Source organism: Plectropomus leopardus, chromosome 2 (genome assembly GCF_008729295.1).
Source record: "Plectropomus leopardus isolate mb chromosome 2, YSFRI_Pleo_2.0, whole genome shotgun sequence".
NCBI lineage: Eukaryota > Metazoa > Chordata > Actinopteri > Perciformes > Serranidae > Plectropomus > Plectropomus leopardus.
This window is the reverse complement of record NC_056464.1, coordinates 21052364-21073068: the sequence shown is the minus strand read 5'-3', so window position 1 is coordinate 21073068 and position 20705 is coordinate 21052364. Positions and strand designations below refer to the sequence as shown.

Below are 20705 nucleotides of genomic sequence, written 5' to 3'. Positions count from 1 at the left end.
AAAATAGCGGAAAACAACTTAAAGCTGCATTAAATAGGGTGCCAAGACACACTATAGCATAGAAAGTTGCAAAAAAAAGCCGGGAACACCATAATGTGGAACATCAAAAAAATGACACAGAAAGCAAGGCTATAGTATGGAAAAAATGTCAAAAAATGACATATCCCCAAAACAGCTGAAAACCACATTAAAAAGAGCGTGCCAAGACACGTCATAGCACAGAATGTTGCAAAAATGGCCAAAAACAACATAAAATGGCATGTCGAAACGTGTCTCGTCATGCTATTTTATTTGGTTTTCAGCTGGGTTTCTTTGCATTTTTGAAAACGTACTACACTGACTTATTTTTATACCATTTTGGAAGGCTTACTTTACTGTGATATTTTCATGCTATTTTGGATGACACTCTATACTATGCGTTTCATGCTATTTTAGACAACGAAATAAACTTTGACATTTTTATGCTCATTTGTGGGACATGATTTTATTGTTTTTTTTATACTATTTTGAGCAACATAGTATGCTATGACTTTTTTCTGCTTTTTTGGGAGACATGTTAGACTATGGGTTTCTCATGCTAACACTATGTCATTTGTAGTGTTATTTTTGTTTATTATTATTAGCATCATTTTGCCGTTTTGGACAACGTGGTATTTGAAGCATACTGTACTATGATTTTGTCATGCTATTTCGATTACACATTGTCCTATGCTTTCTTGTTGTTTTGGACAACATACTATACTTTGACTTTTTATGCCATTTTGGATATATTACAGATATTATAGAAATTCAAAACAAATGTAGTCATTTGAGGCAAGTCATGTTTGTCAAAGTAATTGATATGTCAAAAGAGCATCAGCAAATGGTGATGACCACCATGAATAATTTTAAAGAACATCAAGAATTTTGCTTTTTATCAATAAAAAAGTTACAAGCATTCAAATGCTTGCAATCTGTTTGAATACTGATATATGCGGCTGGTAGTTTTAAATTCTGTTTCTTTTTCTGACTTAACAAGATGATTTTCTTACAATTATGACAGGGATTAATATGACTGGCATATCTTGAGTATTAAAGTGAGTGAAATCACACATCTTGCTTAAGTTAAATAAAAATCAACATTCATGCCAAGCGACATAAAAAACAAAGGAATATCTCTTAAATATTCAAGTTTTGGAGTTTGTTTTATTTGAGTTACAAAATATGAAGTGCCATCAGCAGACTCCACAGGAGAGTTTGCCAATCTTCTTGTGTTACAAGTATTTACACCCAAAAATCAAGGATATCCATCTAAGTTTCCACACTCTGTCCTGTTTTTTCCCCAGAGTTCAAGTCTCTGTCATGTTGTCCAAGTTCCATTGTCAAAGTTTAAATATTTAAAATATTTACAAAGTCCTGTATTCAAAAACTCCCAAATCACACTGTAGCTTGTTCAATGTAAAGGCAGGTGCCCGAAGTGTAACTGCTTCAGTAGTGAGAAAATGAGCAGAGCTGGTGGAATTAAAGGAGCTGTTAAATGAACGTGGTCCTCTACAGGGTCTCCATAGTTTTACAAGTTAATTCTTCCTCCTCTAAAGAAAGCCTGGGCGAGGAAGTCTGTACATAATTAATTAAAATTACATGTTGAAATGTCTTTTTAGCCATTGTGATGCAACAGCCTGTATGATCCACTCTTGCGAAGAAACGAATATGACAATCAATAAAAGAGAGATAAAAGAAAAAAAGGCCACCCAGATAGTCACTCGTTGGTGATCATCAAACATCCTGATTTTTTCTTCAGAGCATCTCCGAACATTAAAAATAAAACTCCAATAAATAGAAATACAGCAGAGAAATGGTCAAATAAGACTGATTCTGGTTTGGTCCATCCCTGAGTTCTTTTGAGAAGGACAAAAACACCAGACAGGAGTGACAAAAGAAAGAAAAAGACGCAAAAAAAAAAAGCGTTGGTGGGGTATATCCCACACATTCCCACTGTGTCCACAAAAAAAAAAAAAAATCTCATATTCCTCTGGTTTCCTGAGGCTCATAAGCAAAAATATCCATCAACGATAGGGTTTGCCTCATTGAAGGTTACACAGAGGTGATGACAATCATGAGGTGTGGTGAGATGCTGGAGATTCTGTTGAGGAGGTCGGGGGCGAGCTGGGATAAGTGGCTCTCCGAAAATTCGCATGGTGGGAAAATCTGTAGCACATAGGCAGGCTGGAAAAACAAAGAAAACATTGATTGCACACATGATTTTACAAAGAATTTACCAATCTGATACCATAGTGGAGTTTCAAGATTAGAGATTATACCTCTAGTCCTGTGCACTGTTTGTGTGAAAACAAAGAAATAATGATTAAAATGCCACGTAAAAAATAGATCATTCTTTTGATCTTCTTTGATTTTGAACTTCTCACTCTTGCTACAGCACTTCACTGCCTTGGTTCACCTTATGACCAATTTGAAAAACTTTCTGTATAAAATACACTGAATCGATTTAAATCTACAGTTCCCCGTGTCATCTAGCTGACAATAGATCCTCTGCTCTAAACATCCTGGCACGAAACAAAATGAGTGCTTTTGGTTCCTGACTTGCATAAAGTAAATGTTTGAGGCATTTGGTACAAATGTTTCCAATTCTTCTGAGATTGTATGATAAAACTTTATAAAAAAATGAAACTGCATGTGTCAACATATTTAAGACTTTTCTAAGATTGATTTTAGAGATACAGGCAATACTTTTTGGTTTAATGCATTCAATGCATTTTAAGACTTTTTAAGGAGCCTTGGGAACCCTGCTTATTAAAGTATAAAAAAAACATACATGGACACAGACTACAGAGAAAAAAATACTTTTGACATAACTGAGTATCTCACCTGATTGGAACCTGGGTTGGGGATATTGATGATACCAGCAGCCAACTTTGTCTGCAAGTAGTTGATGAAAGCAGCCTTAAGAGCTTGAGTTTGGTTTAGGACATCGTCTTGATCTCGTCCACATGGCAGAGCAAGGAGAAGACAGAAGTCACTGTCACCCTGTTGAGGGGAAAAAATGTATGTGATGTGAGCAGACTCCATTTAATAAAACAGAAAATGACTCAACTGAAGAAGGACCAAAAAAAACAAAACAATTACTGTCATTCTTCGGGCTACACTCTCCAGTTGTGAAGCCTCTAGTCTCATTCTCTGGACAATCCTGAGCAATGCGCCCCCTTCTTGCAGCGGTAGGGATCGATGAGCCAAAGCTTTGTTGCCACATACAAAATGCAACTGGACTGCAGCTGTGTCATTCTTTAGTGCCAGCAGGCCTTGCCACACAATAGGGTATTTCTGTTTATATGTGAGAGAAAACAAAGACAAGCATGTCAGACACAGCCAGCTCTTGTTCAGACCATCCATTTAACTGTTGCGAGTTGTGTCTTACCGTGAGCAACTGCACCATATTAACAGGCTGCGTCATCTTACCATCCGGTTTTGTCTGGAGGTCTGCACCCTAAGGATTTTAGACAATAGTGTAATGTGTCACGGTTTCACGGTGTTCACAGTTTCTGTAACATGAGTATATCAGCCCACATTCACATATTTACTCAGTTAGCCTGATTTTACTGTCCACCAAACCACAGCTTTCAAAATAACCATAAAGTTGAATAAACACCACACTAAAGCAGTCCAAACAAAAACTGAACATTATAACATTTTGGTGGCAGGATTTACAGCAGGACTGTTGTAGGTCTACTAAACTGGAGTGTTAAGTGCCATGAACTCACCACAGTTGGTGTAACGTTCAGTGGTGGCTGGTTCAGTCCAAGAGGTGACGTCTCTGGTATTTGAGAATGGATGCCTCTTGGGTTTGAGTAAATCCCCGAGTATTCTGGGAATGAGCCACTGGGTCCAGGTGGCATTAACTGAACTCTCTGTGGGGATGCCATTGCTTGCCCAGATTGTCTGATTCCCATCATCCCATCTTTTGGAAGAGGAGAGTGTGGCCTCTTTGCCTCTAATGGCTTTGTTATATCCTTCTCGGACACACCTTTAGGCAAAACGTGTGCTCTTGGAGACAAGGATAAGGGTAGGCTGGAAGGTGCTGAAGAGGGGGGAAGAGTCTCTTGAATGTGTCCAGAATGAGGGTCTGTGCTCAAACGCTCTCCCTGTTGGTGCAAGAGGACACGCATATCTCTTTGCGCCATGTATGTTTCCAACTGGACACTACCCCGCAAAGGCCCACGAGGATCTGACTGCATAGTCTCTGGTTTTAACTGTGCAGACTGTCTTCCTGGATTCTGGTGGAAGCGTCTGGCTTCTTCCTGTTCCACTTCATGACTCCTCAAAGAACCTGGATTTACCTTGAGAACCTTGTCTCTGCCAACAGCCTGGGGTGAAGTGGGCCGTGGCTGCATTGGACCAGACCAGGGAGTGGAAAGAGGCTCACTGTGCATCCCATAGCTCATCACAGAGAGAGGTGGCGTATTGACCCGAACATCTCCTTGGACAAGATGCCCCACTGGAATTGACTGGGTAACACGGTGAGGAGACATCCGCCCCAAGCCTCCAGGTACACTGTGAGGAGGCATGATAACCGACTGCTCTGGATGATGTACACCAGTAATAAACTGCTGCATGGCAGGAAGGCCAGTAGATAACATCACTGGTATTCCCTTGGGTGACGAGGAGCCTATGGGTGAGGACACTTTAGTAAACGGAGAGTGTGGATGACCTGATTTGCGAGGGGACCGCGGTTCCTGTTTCACCCCACTAATATGGGAGGGAGCTCTGTCACCAGCCGCTGCAACAAAACCTACATGGTTGCCAGGTGGAGAGGGCAAATGGGGGCTTATTGCAGGACTTACAGCAGAGGTCCAGGGCGGTTTAGCTCCATCTGTACTGTGAGGATCAGCACTGTCCATTTTCTTTTGATGTTTTATTGGCATGTACTCTTGATGGTAACTCATAGCTTGCTGGTTACTCTGTGTGAGACGCTTCACTACTACTTGAGTCCCAGGTTGGTAAGGAGAGTCCATCTTTTCCAAACTTGTGCTTTCCTGTTTAATTGAAGACAAAGTTGACGACGTCTTACCAGGATGCCCATGATCTGTCTGCAACGGGGGTCCCTTTTGAACTCCTAAATGAGAATGACCATACATTTCCTGTTTTATCTGGGGCATGGATACCAGCGGCTGAGACTCCATGTCACCTGCAGTTGCTTGTGGGATTTGGCTTATTTTTGCGCTAATCCTCTGGGGTCCCTCTGTTTTCTGGCCTGAGTGGCTCAGCACTACCACTCCTTCAGATGTATTAACTCTTAGACCCGAGCAAGATCCTGTACCAAGAGTGGGGCTCTCAACAATGAAGCGTGCACCACTTCCCCCCTCTTCACCAACAGATGGCCCATGGTATGATCCAGTATCGTCTTTGCTGGGCCTATAGGGTGGCTTTGGTAGAGTCATGTCCAAACATGGATTTCCAATATTCATGTTTACTTTGTCCTCAGGTTCAGGAGGGTTGCAAACACGACTGATAACAGAGGTTGCAGTGGATGCAATAACAGAGATCACAGACTTTGTCTCCGGAGAGGGTAGTGAGGCTGGGGGTCGAACCATAGGTGGAGCTGGATGAGCTGCCATTCCACTACCGGGTAGTGGTGACTTATTTGGCACAACAGCTGACAGAGTATTACTTTCGGGGAGGTTCTGATCTCGCAAGGTAGGTTGGTTAGTAGGAATGGAACTACTGCCTTGCAATGAAATATTTTTGTGTTTCATAAGAATCTGCCTCAAGTCACTCGTGCCATGATGAATATCAACATTGTCAGAGTCTGAGGATAGAGGTTGGTTTTCCTTGGATGCCAACGGCATGACAGGCGAAGAGGAGACTCCTGTATCTTTGGACTGGTGGCGCCAATCTGGTGGAGAGACAGGAATTCTACTTGTTTGAATGGGTCTGATATTTGGCCTGTTAGCTAGTGGAGACAGGGAAGGAGAGGGGCACTCAGGTGGCACCTGTTGAGGCTTTGGGCATGTTGGACTCTTAGACAGTGGGGTAACAGGTTTAAGATGTTGAGTCTGTTCTTCAGAAGATGACTCTGACTCTGCAATTCCATCTGTGGCCTTTACAGCTAAAGGGCCAGGTTCTTGTTTCCAAGTAGTAGGAGTAATAACTGCAGCAGTTGCTGCTGATGGAGTTGTTGCAGGAACAGTATTTATACTGGAAGGTGGACAATCTGATAAAGGAGTTGTTAATTCCTCACTTATTAAAGGACTGTCCTTTAAATCTTTTCTTATTTGCTTTTGGACTTTAGGACGTTTACTTGATTTAGGTCTTCCCTTGGTACCCTTTTTGGGTGTGGTAGGGAAGACAGTTTCCTCCTGTATAGCAGGTGTATTTGCTTCAGGTTCATCATCCTTGGCAGGCGGAATCAAGTCTTGTATCTCAGATTCGGAACCAACATCTGCACTTGGTGGAGGTGCTTGGTTTAAGGATGTAGTTCCATCCTCGGGAGTTATTGAGTAAATAGCAGCCATGAGCTCTGTTTCGCTAGCAGGATTAGAGGGTTTTTCCTCCTCTAGGTCACTTTTTACTTCTGTATGTGGTACAGGTGGTGTCTGTGGTTCTGTTGGAAAAGCTGGATCTGTAAGTTTAGCAATGTTCTTCACAGCCTGCTCCAATTCTACCTCCTTGGAAATTAAGCTTTTTGGTGTTTCCTGGAGCTCATTTTTTTCCAATGTGGCATTTTCCTTTTCATCGTTGTTTGAGCCTTCTTTGTCAGCATTAGTACACTTTGAAACATGATCACTGTGGTCACCAGATCTTAACTTTTTAGAAGAATCCTCTTGATTCCCAAGTTCATCATCCCCTAACTGAAGAAGATCTTTTACCTCCGTCACATTAAGTCTAATTTTGAGGTTCTTGAGAACAGGAGACTTAGGAGTCCTTGTCAACTTGGTTTTTCCTCTCACAATTCTGTCTTTCTCCAAGGTAGGTTTCTCTTCTAAGACTGGAGAATCTGTCTCTTTACCAGTTGATTTACCCTCACAAGGTTTTTCATGGAGAACATCTTTATCTTTGCCTGTATCTCTTCCTTGTTTGTCTTTCTCTTCTTTCTTTTGTTCAACTTTTGATGGATCTTCTTTGCATGAACTTGATGAAACTTGTAAAGCCAATGAATCTTCATCTGTGAAATCCATTTCTTGATCATCATCCTCGCCCAACTCAGTTTTTTCCCCCTTCTTTGTTGATCCAGATCCTAGGACTGTAGACATTGGATTCAATGAACCCTTTGCGCCATGAGGGGATGTTTTCCCTTTTGACACTTTTTGAATTCGTTCCCCACCCTCTGATTCATTTGAATCTATGTCCTTATTTTCTGTTTTTGACTTTTCCACTTTAACTGTTGAACTCTCATCACCTTGTCTGCGATTCTTGGGGGGACGGCCCCTTTTAGTAACAGGGGTTGGAGCAGGTTGGTCCTGTTCAATATTTTGTTGTTGTGTTGTATCTTTGTCAGTACCTCGCTTTCGTGCAGAACGTGGTGACTCAGTAATTTCCTTTCCAGAACGAACTGGCACTTCATCTTCAACTGGGGTGGCATACACAGATTTAACATTTCTTCGTCTTGCTCTGCCTGCTGATATGCCTGGCTCTGACATATCAGGCTCTGTTCCATGAATAGGAGATTTGCCTGTGGACTTTGATTCAGCTCTTGGGGATGATCCGCGTTTAAGCTTCTCTTTGTCAATGCGCTCACTTTTGCGCGTCGCTTGTTTCTCAGAACCAGAGGTAGACATGACAGGAGCTGGAGCAACTTGAGCTGGGGATTGTTTGCCCTTTTTATTTTTCATTTCTTTTGTTTTAGGCTCTTTCTGAGGTGAGATTGGCTCATCGTTTGTGTCATTATCAGTGGCTATCTGCACTTTATTAACTTGAGGTTTCTTCTCTTCCTCAGGTTCTGCAGCTGCCTTACAAGCAAAATGGGTCTCTTTCTCTTTTTCTTCCTCTGCAAGCGTAGGCAGTATGGGACTAGTGGCTTCAGGCACTTCTGGTTGTGTTGTCTCAGGATCCACCTCTGCTTCTGAAATGCTAACAAACTCCTCATGAGAGTCACGACGGCAAGGTTTTTCTGTACAGAGCTGTTTTGCCTCCTCAGTAACAATATCCAAATTCCCTTCAGATGGAGAAAGTTTACATCTATCAACTGAATAACTGGGCTCGGGTGCTGTTGGCTCAAAATCAGATGGCGCCTCAGTTATTGGGTGGTGCATGGGTACAACAGGTTCATTTTCTTTTACCTCTTCATTTACCTCATCCTTAATGACAGACACAGGGGTATATGGATCAGGGGCTGGATTTGACGCAAAACATTTCTCTTCTGGTGGAGAAAGGTCCTTATCCACAGACTTGGTGACAGAAGTATAGGTGAGTCTCGGTTCAGTAATTGGCTCTTCAGCAGGACTGATAGGTTTAATTTCTGGCTCTATAACAGATTCGGTTTCAGGTGACTGCAAAGCTTGCTGCTCTTGCACAGGTGCTTTTTCCACTTTATTATCATCCGTGGTCATAGTGTCTACTTTTGGCTCTTGCAACTGATGAGTTTTATTCTTCTGTTGTTGCAGTCGTGTCAGTTCCAAAAAACGACTATGGAAAAGGACAACTGGCCCTGAGTCAAGTTCACCATCCGCTGTGCCTTGTTGACCAGGTTGTTGGTTTAGTGTATGCTCAGGTTCTTCATGTTTGCGCTCCAAGTGTTGCAGCCGTCTTGAGTCAAGCTCAAAGACGGGGCTATGCAGGAAGCGAGAAGCAAATAGTTCCCTGTGTTCTTGTTCCTCCGGCTTAGGTTCCTCCTTCCTGTCATCTAGTTTGTCTTCAGATCCATTTCGACTCTTTTTCTTTTTCATGTACCAGGAGGGTGTAGGTCTTGGTGCTGATTCGACCTTCTCAGTATCCTTTCTGTTGCGGAAACTTGCAAAGTGAGAATCATAATCCAGAAATGACCAGTTATCTTCTCTGGAAGATGAGAGTGATTTTGCACGTTCTAGCAGAGCCTTTGTATCAGGTGTTATGGTTTGATCAAGTGCAAAGGAGTAGAATTTGTTCCTTTCAAGATGGGCTAGTTTAGGGTCTGAAAACCTGTCAACCCTTGGCCTCTCGGAAAAAGGCATAGATGTGGAGGGCACAGGAGAATGGGGTTTGTTCTCTCTGTCCTCCTCAGAGTCAGACCGTACTTCCCCAGGCTCCAAGTCATGCCAAATACCATATTCTAAACGCTTGCGATTGTGAATGTTTTTACTTAGACTTCTAGAAAAGTTCAGGTCAGGCAACAAGTCTTGTTTAACTCTGTTCTCCCATCTCTTTTGTTGCTCTTCTTCGACACTAAGTAAAGACGCGTTTGGCTTGTTTACCTGTGTGCTATGTGTCCTTTTGACTAATAGCTCTAGATCTGAGTGAATTTTTTCCTCATTTCTACCTAACTCTTTCTGAGAAGGATCCACAAATTCCTCATCTCCATGTTGAGAGAAATGCTGATGTCCTGGAGAGGAGATGTTGTTCCAGTCAGGATCTTCACTTTTTTGTCTAAAGCTTCTGTAGACACGCTCCCTCTTAATCCCCGAGTCCATTTCAAATTGGTCTTGTTTCTTTAGTTTGTGAGACGGGAAATTATCAGTGACATCTTCAGGTGGTTTACCAACTTCATGTACAAGACTGCGATGTTCCAAGTCCTCTGTTTCACTTCCCTGTGGACTTCCTGGTTTGTCAGATTTGTCAGACTCACGCTGTTGTTGCAGCTGGTGCAACCGTCTATTCTGCTCCATTTGCTTGCGGTAACTCTGAGAAAGGTCAATGTCAACATGGTCTTCCTTGTTCTTAACACTTTTCTCAGTGTCAGCAGTCTGAGTACCAAATTTGAAAGCAGCATGGTGTTCTTGTTCTCTCACACTGCTTTGGTCTGTAATCCCCTCATGTGAAAATCTTCTGGACGAAGTGTGCCCTGGATGTCGTTTTGATTCCAGGGGGTCCAAAGATCCCTCTGACTTCTCTCTTTGTCCTCTAAGGTCCTCCTGACTATCCTTCTGAGTGCCACTTTTATCCGTTTTGAGTCTTGAATCTCTGCGCTGAGAATCTTTGTGTTTGTCTGTGTTCAACTCTTTCAAATATGTGGCACTAGCACCAAAGTCAGCTGCTGGAATAGCATCCTCCTCTTCATGTCTGCCTCTTTTCTGACGAATAGTCCTTCCACCAGAATCAGCAAAGCGCCTTTTTCTTGCAGCAAGGCGATCTGAATCCACTGATGAATCTTTCCCATCATTTCCAATATCAGGCTTTAGATGCTTCTTTAGTCGATTTTTTCCATCCAAGTCAGAGGTCTCGCTTTTACTCATTTCAGATCTTTCACTTTTGACAGAGTCATGATGAGCAGAGGACAACTGATTTCCAGTAAGAGATTCACCATCCCCTTTGCATTTCTGCCTATCATTAGCATCTTGGTCTGATCCTCTTCCTCTTCCAGACCCTCCATCAAAAGCATTCTCAAGCTCTGTGTCAGGTATTGGGTTGGATGGAGATTGCCCCTTTGCTTTCCTTGATTTAATCTTCTCAGCTTTTTCTTTATCACCTTTTTCTTTTCGTTTTGCACGCTTGGTCTTCTCAGCACCTGCCACACGATCTGGTTGGCTGCTCTTGTCACTCTTGTCACTCTTGGAGGCATGTTCCAGCAGGGTCTTCTCAGATTTGTCAAAGTGTGGTGGTGACATTGAGCTAACACTACCACTTCGCTCAGAGGACTGGCTGTAAACCCGTCGTTCTGAGTCCCTGGGGGCACGCTCAGATGGTGAAGGCGATACAGCAGGAGTGACTGGTCGTCTTGGATGGGAAGGGCTCCACCTGCTGCGGTCAGCCTCAAAGCGTTCTCGCTCTCTTTCTCGCTCTCTTTGAATATACGTGTATTTTCGAATGTCTTGCTCAAAAGGGTCTCGGTAATCCCTGTAGTCTCTTGGATCTTCATGATAACGTGGGTCAAAGTGATCTGCCTGATAGTGTTCCAATTCAGGAAAACGGTCTCTGCTGCGAGCTGCATAGTCTCTTCTAGCCTCCTCTGGGTAAAGGCCAGGAGTTCGTATATTCTCATAGTAAGCCCTTTCTGCTGTAAATTCATGATATGGAGGTCTGCGTTCCTCTCTGTTGAGTAAAATGAGAGAAAAAGAAGAGAAAAGTAATGAATTCTATTATATCATTTACCTAAATAATTAACCAATAATTTTATGAAATTGCAGTGCCAGAAATTTGGCTTGAAACTGTGATTTGAAAGATTATCACCTCATATCAGAAATGTTTTGTCAAGGATATTTCATTTAAAATAGCAATCTTATAAATTAAATTAACTGACCAAGTTGTGGAATTTTAATTGTGGACATAATTATTTGCATGCAATATACCGTCGTTCAGGAGGAATCTCATAGAAGTCTCTAATGTCTTGACCAGATGCCTGCATGGATCGGTAGAATGCCATCTGACTCTCTTGACTTGCAAAATCCACCTTTCAAAAATAAATTAAAAAGTTAACACTCATAAATACATACACATACAAGCAAGAAAAACACATTTCACTAATGGAGGCAATAGTTGTTGTTTACCTTTATTTTATTGCCACCAATCTTCCAACCTTTGGTCTCCCTCACAGCTGCCTGAGCAAAATCTGTGTTGTTGTACAAGACGAGGGCCATCCCTTTCAATCTATCAAATACAACCTAAAATGGGACAATAAGATACATTTAGAATTTTGAAAGCTACACAGCATCAAAATCAAAAGTACCAAGCCTGAGGCAAGTAAAAATAAAACACCTTACCTTAACTACATGTCCATACCGGCAAAAATGCCGTGTGAGGTATTGCTCTGTAATACTGGTTGCCAAACCATCTAGCCAAACACATGTTGTGGGCATACTCTTCCCAAACCCAAGCTGCAAGGAGAAAGAGAACAAAATGCATAGTATATTCACACGACACATTAGACTGAAAACCTACACCGACAAGAAATGTTACTATTGTTTACTATAAATACGCTACCTTTAGTCTGTTGCTGCCCAGATACTCTCCATCCATCTTTTTAATGGCCTTGCAGACACTGGCAATATCAGAATACTGCACAAAGGCATACTGGGGAACTCCATTTACTTTCTTGATGTCAATGTCCTTCAGGAGAAAAGACAGAATACTTAGAGCCCCTTATCAAATGTAAAACGTACCAATTTACAGTACACATTCAAACAGTAGCATACCACAATTTCTCCAAAGCGCTGAAAAATATCAAGGAGTTGTTGATAACTGGTGGTCTTCTCAAGGTTGCCTATAAACAGTGTCCTTGTGGCCTTTGGGTGGAACTCGTCTATCCGCCCATCCAAGGGCCTGAACTCATTTTCACTTTCTGTTTCTGAGGGGAGAGAGTTACCATAATATTACTGATGGTGCTAAATGTCATGCCCCTATTATCTATCACCAGCACAAAAACAAAGTATTATAAAAATGTTTGTTAATTCATTTGTTGTCAACAAGTATGTAACACAATACTATTTTGTTTATTTGTCATCACTCACCAGGACCATTCCAAGCAGTGACTTCAATAAGCATGCCGAAGAACAGTTTTCCTTTGGAGACAGTAAGGGCTTTCTCTTGATCCTCCTGCTGTCTGAAGAACACCAAACCATATCGGTCTTCTGATGTTCCATGGATCTGCACTGAAGTCACTTTCCCATGTTTCTTGAATTCATGGAAAAGTCCATCTTTTAAACTAGTGTCTGCAAATGAGGAGAAAAAAAAAGATCAACATCCAATGCACACCATTTAGAAGAGCACCAAAAAAAACAAAACAAAACACTTTCTCCAAAATTTAAAAATCATCAGCTCAAGGGATCTAAAAATAATATATGTGCACATAAACCTGGAAATAATGTTTTCCTTTTTGCTGGCTGGTTGTTTTCCCCCCTTCAGCTTGTTTTCAAAGTCACTGTTAACACTCAACAATACTTGGGACAGTGACATTAATGTGGATGGCAAGCAGATATGATTGGCTGACAAATGTCCAAAGTTCCAGTTGTGGTTGAGTGCCATAGCTTGAATCAGCAATACACTATTATTATGATTTTTTTTTAATTTTCTAAAGCAGTGAATAAATCCTAATTGGGATGTTTCAAGTTTTTAACTAATTAAACTTGCTATTCTGCTGACATGGGATACTAGCCAACTGCTGTTGAACCCCGTGCACACTGTTTTCTTGTTTAGGTGATATTAACTGCCTTGGTTTTAACAGGAAAACATAAATCACAAAAGTTAAGACTTTAACATTTTAAATGTGAAGTTACAGAGTATAAGATTGTAGTGTGATCACCTTTGCTATAATTACATGAGTAAACTGAAAAGAGGACATCTGTGGTCATATTAGAAGCGGGGTGACCTGTATACCAGTGGGATGACATCCAAAATGAATGGCTACCAAGCACCAAATAGCAGAATATATGTGTAAAAATAAGAGGCTACCAAGAAGAAATAAATAATCAATAACTTGACTGATTTTGAATTATAACTTCACAGTTTGTAACATTTCTAACAGCTTCGTTGTATATTTGATACAATATCCAATTCCACACATGAAAGAGGAATAAAAACGAGCAGGGAAATATGCATCTAAAAGTGTGCATATTAACTGTTCATGTTGTAAAAACTTTATTGGCAGGTACAGTCTAGTTTTTCTTGTCAAATAGATATATTTGGACTAAAAATGTACACAAATGGCTATCATGGCACAACTGGAGGCACTTACTCTATATGATCCCTAAGAAATTAAAACAGTGCTTTAGGTGATGAATCTTTGTCCTCAATTTTATATTTTGCTGAGGCAACCAATAAAGTTTCATTTCATTACAGTTAAATGAGCACTATCATAAACATAGATTTGCAGGTCAGGGTCACTTGATCTATCTGTGCTACTTAATTTTGATTTGGCTGAAGTTTTCTCTGTGTGCTCAAACGTCCACTTTGTATTTCAAATGTTACGGACAAGAATATGTTATAAAGTCCTTTCAGAACATGACAGTTTACTGATGTTTCTGAGTGAGTATAAAGAGTGAACATCGTTACTTGTATGACTTTTTGAGAGGCTGACATGTAGAAACTCACCTGTGGAGCGCACAGGTAGGTTTTGCACTTTAATTCCAAAGCTTCTGCGTGGCTCATCTGAGTCAAGCCCCATAGAGGAGGTAGGGGCATGTGCAGCTGACGACTGAACAGAGCGCGCCCGAGAGCCATCACTTGAGCTGCTGTTTGAGTCGCTGTTGTCACAAAAAAAGATTTAAGAGATCAGAAAACCAGAGAATAATGATTACACATTTGCCTGTCTGAGTCAAAAAGTATTTGTTGATACCGGTTGATGGATTATCCAGGAACAAAATCCAATCAACAAACACATGAAACATGAACCCTCAATGTTATAACAAAACAAATATCACACCTGCCGCTGCCCGTGCTGCTGGTGCTGCTGACAGAATCAGAGCTTGAGGACCTGCTGCGTGAGCGAGATCGTGGACCTCTCCCAGGGGACAAAGGAGCTCTTTTAGGGGAATGAGGAGTTTTGGGAGTTTGTCCTGTGGTCCGTTGTGGGGATGGGTGCCTTGACTGTGAGGAATGAGATGATCGGCTCCGGCGGTGATGGTAGGTTCTGTCAGGCCGCCGTCCTCTGTCATCTCTGTATAGGTCACGCCGCGTAGAATTAGTGAGAGTAAAAGGGTCTCGAATCCTAGAGTCAAAATGTGGATCTGATGCTTCAAAGCTTCCACCGATAGCACTGCTTCCTGGGCCAGCAGCAGCAAACATGGAACGATCTCTGTAATAATCAGCATTGTAGTGACGCTGTCTGTCGAAGGTGCCGCTCCGCTCATGGTGTCCATATGGGCTGTGATCATAAGCACGTTCACGGCTTTCTGAGCTACTGTGAAATAATAACAGGGTAGAGAGGGAAAGAGAGTTACTATGATTCAAAACAGAAAAGGCAAACAAAAAAAGTCCTAAATTGAAACGATTTGGCATTTAAGTGCACAATAGTGAAAATCCTAATCTGTACAGCAAAGACACAGCTAAGAGCAGGCCAGATAAGTTGTGTAGTGTAATACTCTTATTAAGAGCAGTGACAGTATTTTAATGAAGAGACCATATGATTCTTGTCTTAGAAAAGTTCATGTCTGTCATTTTTATGATTTTTTTCACCAGCAAAACCAAACATGTCTCTTCAATCAGGATCCAACTGACCGACTAATGAAAGAAGTACTCAATCTAACATTTGTTAAACTTTTCAGCAACAAGTTTTACAAAAAAGTTGCATGATATTTTCATTCAAATGTGACACTAGGGATTTAACATTGTTTTCAGCACTAGAGAAGTGTCAACAATGATTAGAAAAATAATACCAGATTCCTCACGACTAAACAAATAGGCCTGAATGATGTGACTCCAAGATAAAATGGGGTCAACCTATCAAATACTGGCACAGTCTGTAAACACTAATATGAACAAGGTTCTACAGATAGAGGATGTCGTATACTGTACAGATTGTACGCCCCTGAAAGTAAATGTGTGATTTGTGATATTGGGATGCATGAATAAAAGTGACTCGGCTTGTGCCATGCTGCTCCAACTGCTAAACTGTCATCACCCTAAAATTGCATTTTCATTTTCTGAAAGCAACATGACTACCAACTAGCACAGATTTCTACACTGTAATTTCATAAGCAGTCATATAAACCAAAGCCTCCCCAGACTTTGTCACTAAAACCTTTTTTAATTTTTTTTTTTTAAAGATTATTCGTGCAAACATATAATTCAGCAATGTTGAAATGCTGTTCTTAGTGTATTTTAATTCCTGTCATTTGCAAAAACAAAAACAGTGAGCACTTTTGGCTCCTCTTGGTGTCCAGGGGAGCTGATTTCAGAGGCTGACTGTTCATGAATTATTGCTGGCAAGAAAAAGAACATATCATAATCAAAATCAATCATTTTGCTTAAATACTCAACTGGTCAATTCTCTAATCGAGAAACTGTGTGGTACTTAAATGTGAAATGCCATGCAGTTCAGATTAATGTATTTAATGAGAAAACAATACTTTGTTGTATTTATGTGATGCTGGAAAAAAAGAGGCACTTGCATAAAGAAACAACAAATAATACATACAGGTATTGTATATATGCATTGTTTATGATATATAGTTTTTTCTTCTCTTGCATCAAATTAATCATTTCCCTAACAGCAGAGCAAAACCTTATATTAGACAAAGCATTTAGAAATGTTAGAGAAAGAAAATATGCAGAGGGCAGAGCAATACCAACCTTTTTGGAAAAGAAGTTACCGAAACTAATCCAAATAAAATCTAGGTGGATCAGAATGTGAGAGCCCGAATGAAAAACCAAGTGGAAAAATCAATTGATCTAATTAGGCAAAAACGGTTCTCTTGGATCGTACTGCTCGTAATCTTCAAATACTGTGGAGCACCAGGCCGGTAGATTGTTGATGTATAATCCACAGTTTGGCTACTTAATTTTCTTCACTGGATGGAAAAAAGGGAAAAACAAAATCACAGAAATGGACCTCTTTATGGATTTCTGGACATGTGGTTGAAAAAAAAGGAAAATAAGAAGTTAATAAATAAATATGCTGGGTTTCTTTTTTTTTTAAAAAAAAAAAAAAAAAAGGATGATGGACTTCTGTGTAATTCAGGGAATTCCAGTTTGACTATACAGTGAGTTGTTGTCGAATGGAAAATACATCCAATCTTGTCTTGTAGTATGAGGAAGTAGTAAGTTCCAAAAGTTAGGTTAGGTGGAGAAAAAAAAAACACAGGTGAAAAACGTATTCCACTCAAAATATCACGCAGTTTACTAGCTTGTAGACTCACAGACACTAGATCACAGCAAATAAACTCCTCATGGGCTAACAGGTATGTCTTAATTCCACAATCCAAGGATCTCGTGGGGTGTATATACTCGGAGGCTTCATCTTTTCACAGTATTGTTTCAAGTTCCTTTGAAAAAGTTGTCTTCAGTTCTCTGTTACACACTCGAATTGCTCTTCTCCTCACTGAGCTGACGCCTTACACAGCTAAATCCAAACTCGAGTAATCCAAATGAATGGCAGCTACACCTATCCGCACTAGGGTCAACATCAGTACATCCAACATGGGGTGCGTACATCCAGGAGGGTACATCCCAACTATGTGGTCTTCATGTGTCTTCATGGCCATCGATGTAAAACACGAATAGCTCCACAAACTTGTTTGGATCCTCTGTGTTCTTGCCGTCTTCTTGGTATAGCTTCCATATTTTGGGACAAGAGGTGTTTATTATATATAGTTTAATTTGACTTAGATACCCTAGGATATACACACTACATCTGTCTTTCTGGAGATGTGTAACAAAGGTACAATTCTTCCATCCAGTTGTTCAAAACTTAAATCCAGAGCAGGCCAAATCCACAGACACAAAAAAAACAGAAAAAGTAGTCCATCCATCGACAGTGGCCAAGAGGGGGGAAAAAATTGACAACCTGAGATGCAAGATCCTTGACGTGATATTACCTGAATAGATTCTTCAAAGAAAAGTACATCCTTCATAATAGGAATTTACTTCCAGCTTCAAGCGATTCCAAGTAAAAATCGAGGTTAGATCCCATACTTAGGAGGAAAGTGTTTAAAAAATATCCAAATGTTCCCCATGGTAGTTTCCCACAAAATGTAATAAATCCAAACTCACCAGGATATTCCATTCAGATGTAATATCCAAACCAGTTGTCAAACCTTGATATATAGTTACCTTACCAAATGATAATGTGTAGTTAATTTACATAGATCCCATGGGAAAGGCGAGTCAATTATGATGAAAAGTGGAACGATCCCTAATTACCTTTGTGCAACCCCCTTGAGGCATGTAACCCTCACGAATAACCCCACTATGTGTTTAGGATTAATTCCTATCCAATACCTAGATTCCCCTGGATTTTAAGGGGAGGCCGTGTCCACTTACCCATCTATTCTCCGTTCATAACGTCCCTCTCTGGTGTGAAGGGACACAGGTGGGCCAAACACTGGACCAACTGTTCCCCTAGAGAATCCTGTAACGTCTCGACTGCTCGAGGGGGAGCTGTCTTCAAGGCCCCGAACAGCACTAGGGACTGACCCAGGTTCATTGTAGTCAGTCCTAAGGTCCCTGTCTCCCATCTTGTTGACAGCATTGTGAGCCTTCTGCGCACTTTTGATATCCACAAAATCCACAAAGGCTGCAACACCACCCTCTGACCCTCGCTTCCGAAGAACTTTAACACTTTCCACGCGCCCATACCTGAGAGGAAATTACAATGAAAACAAAGAGGAAATTACATACACATACACACACTGTTTCTCTGTATGTCAGTCTGGTAAATACTAAGAAAAGGCAGTGATAGGAAAAGCAAACAGTAATGACCACATTTCAATTATGAAGCAAAGCATGTTAACACTAACATTTACTTAACGACCGTTAAACAACAATGAACTGTCTGAGGCTCAGGAAGTGTTTTGAAGGGTGTCTGAAATCCTCATGTTGGATGACCACATTTTGTGTTTTTCAAGTATTGTTGGGAGCGTTAAGGGGTTTCTTAAAGGTTAAGCAAATGTCCCTCTGGGGGCCAACACATGTCAAATGGCAGTGTTTAACAACTATAAAAAGCATTTCATCAAACACAGCTGTCACCACACCGCTAGTAAGGCTGCAATAGCTCGCATTAGCGAAGACTGGATGTACTGTTTGACGTGTTTGTTGATGAGTCGCTCATCAACAAACCTTTAGATGGCCTTTAGATAACGTAAAAAAACTATGAGATTATATGGTTTTAAATGACTGCTACAAACATGGGAAAGCATAAAACTTGATGCTGCTAGCTGTCTTTAATGTCAAATACTTAGGTAACCTACGAGCAGGGGCAAAACGTGGTTTGAAATTTACTTGTAGCTTGGCAAAATTAGAAAACACTGAGCCGAGTTTAGTGATGGCTACCGACGTCAAGCGGCTCAACAACTTGCTAACATTTGAGTATCAGCTCGGTGAGCTCTCTGGTCGGTCGCAGATTTTGACTTCTCCACCTTCCTCCTTTCCTTTAATCGCACTGTTGACCAGATAATAAACGTTTAAGTCACGCGTTTCCAGTGCCTTAAATAACAAAAGTCACGGTCTGGTGTTATTTGACCTGCTGACGCTTGCTGCCTTTTGGCTTGTACTGGTTATGAAAACGTCTTCACTTCCCACAAAATGGTTGGTTGGTCGGGTGTTAGCTCGGTGGCTAGCAAACCTAGCTACATGCCTGCTGGCTTTAGCAAAAGTTAGCCAAATATTACAAATAGTAAACATTTACACTTAAGTGGTTTCATTCTCGTCGTTTCGGTTCAACAAATATAACTGTGCTGCAACATAGCACAGGCAGCACGTAAGGAGCCCCCTGCCTCGTAAAACTTAAAAATGCTAACGTTAGCCGTGTTAGCATCGGTCGCAGGCTCCCCGTCGCTGCTAGCTTGCTGCACCTAGCGCGGGCTGCTTCGCCAACAGAGGATCCCTCTTGCGTAACCTACCGTTTAAAATGCTCCACAATTTTCTCCTCTCGGACATGTTCGGGTAAATTTCCCACCCAAAGGTGTCTGGTTTCCCGAACCATCGTGCGCTAGTCTTCCCCCCTTCACACTCATATGATCCGGCACGTTTCTAATCCCTGCCGGTCGGAGGTCCGCCTGAACAAAATGAACGACGGTGGACTCCGTGAATAATCTGGGCCTGGTAGCCTGCTGCCCGCTTAGCTTTAGCTGCTGCGTCCTCGATCCGTGCACGTGAACGCGCGCGAGACTCGATCATGGTGGTTTGGGGTGCGAGCTGCGCGACCCCGAGCTCGCGTGCCCGACAGTTACGAGTACTCAACGGTGAGCACGCAATTTCCTCAAGAGAATCACTCTGCACGCGAGCAACATTTGTCTGCGGAGTCACGCGCTGTTGGCCCGCGAGGCAACTGACAGAGTGCTAGTTTTATGTAAAACTGTTGTTAAATTAACTGATAATAGTTGAACTATCCCTCAGAAATTGAATTTATAAATTGTGTAAAACTTGGAGAGGATTATTGCAACCCAGTCAGTGTTTTTCAAAGAAGGGTTATTGTGTGTGAACAAAACTAAAAACTAGAGGCGCAATTAGATATTTAAGGTCCAATGTAGGGATGTCCTGATCATGTTTTTCTGTTCCTGATCCCGACCAGAGTTATTTTATATTGAGTAACTGCTGATACAGAGTCCCGATCCAGTACTTTGTTTTCCTAGATAATACAGCTGCACAGGGTACACTTTAAGAAGGCTTCTTTAACGTTTTTTTTTTTACCTGCATCCAAGCTGTTCCTTTATGTTTTTTTAAAATCATTTACTAGCTTCATATTTATTTATTTTATAAAATAAACTACAAAATGACAGCTGTCCTGTTAATCTTGTTGACCTCCTCACTGTCTTGAGGAAATATTTTTGAGTCCAGTGTTTGTTTCTCCAGCAGTCTATGTCTAAGTAACCTAAATGAGCTGTATTCTGTTGAGTGTTTATTTTAGTCATCTGCACGTCTTTCGGTTCGGATTATTACGCATTTGCAAATGAGCCATGTTAGCTTTTTTCTCACAGGGCTTTTGTTTCTCC

The 20705-nt window shown here is 41.2% G+C and overlaps 1 protein-coding gene across 4 annotated transcripts; it reads right to left on the bottom strand.

The window, feature by feature from the left end:
• Positions 1–1165: 1165 nt before the first annotated feature.
• Positions 1166–19844, bottom strand: si:ch1073-335m2.2 (msx2-interacting protein). 4 transcript variants are annotated; one of them, XM_042504815.1, is made up of 15 exons: positions 19614–19844; positions 18037–18351; positions 14480–14956; positions 14149–14300; positions 12570–12770; positions 12255–12406; positions 12043–12168; positions 11823–11936; positions 11610–11723; positions 11412–11512; positions 3756–11154; positions 3413–3481; positions 3124–3318; positions 2866–3024; positions 1166–2205 (listed from the first exon to the last, which is right to left on the bottom strand). In XM_042504815.1, exons 1-15 carry the CDS (start codon positions 19694–19696, stop codon positions 2074–2076), a joined length of 9789 nt encoding a protein of 3262 aa, XP_042360749.1. In that variant the 5' UTR covers positions 19697–19844; the 3' UTR covers positions 1166–2073. The 4 variants fall into 4 exon arrangements, with proteins under 4 accessions (XP_042360749.1, XP_042360756.1, XP_042360764.1 ...); XM_042504822.1 differs by having other exon boundaries at positions 14480–14953; XM_042504830.1 differs by lacking the exons at positions 18037–18351; positions 19614–19844 and adding an exon at positions 16348–17821.
• Between the last annotated feature and the right edge of the window lie 861 nt (positions 19845–20705).

Bases quoted from the DNA above. Each gene is read 5' to 3' on its own strand.
- si:ch1073-335m2.2 (XM_042504815.1), bottom strand. From the start codon at position 19,696: ATGGTTCGGGAAACCAGACACCTTTGGGTGGGAAATTTACCCGAACAT. The intron at 14,301-14,479 runs GTGTGATATTTG...TTGTGACAACAG, and splicing joins AGCAGCACGGGCAGCGGCAG to CGACTCAAACAGCAGCTCAA. The intron at 11,155-11,411 runs GTATATTGCATG...TTTACTCAACAG, and splicing joins GAGATTCCTCCTGAACGACG to AGAGGAACGCAGACCTCCAT.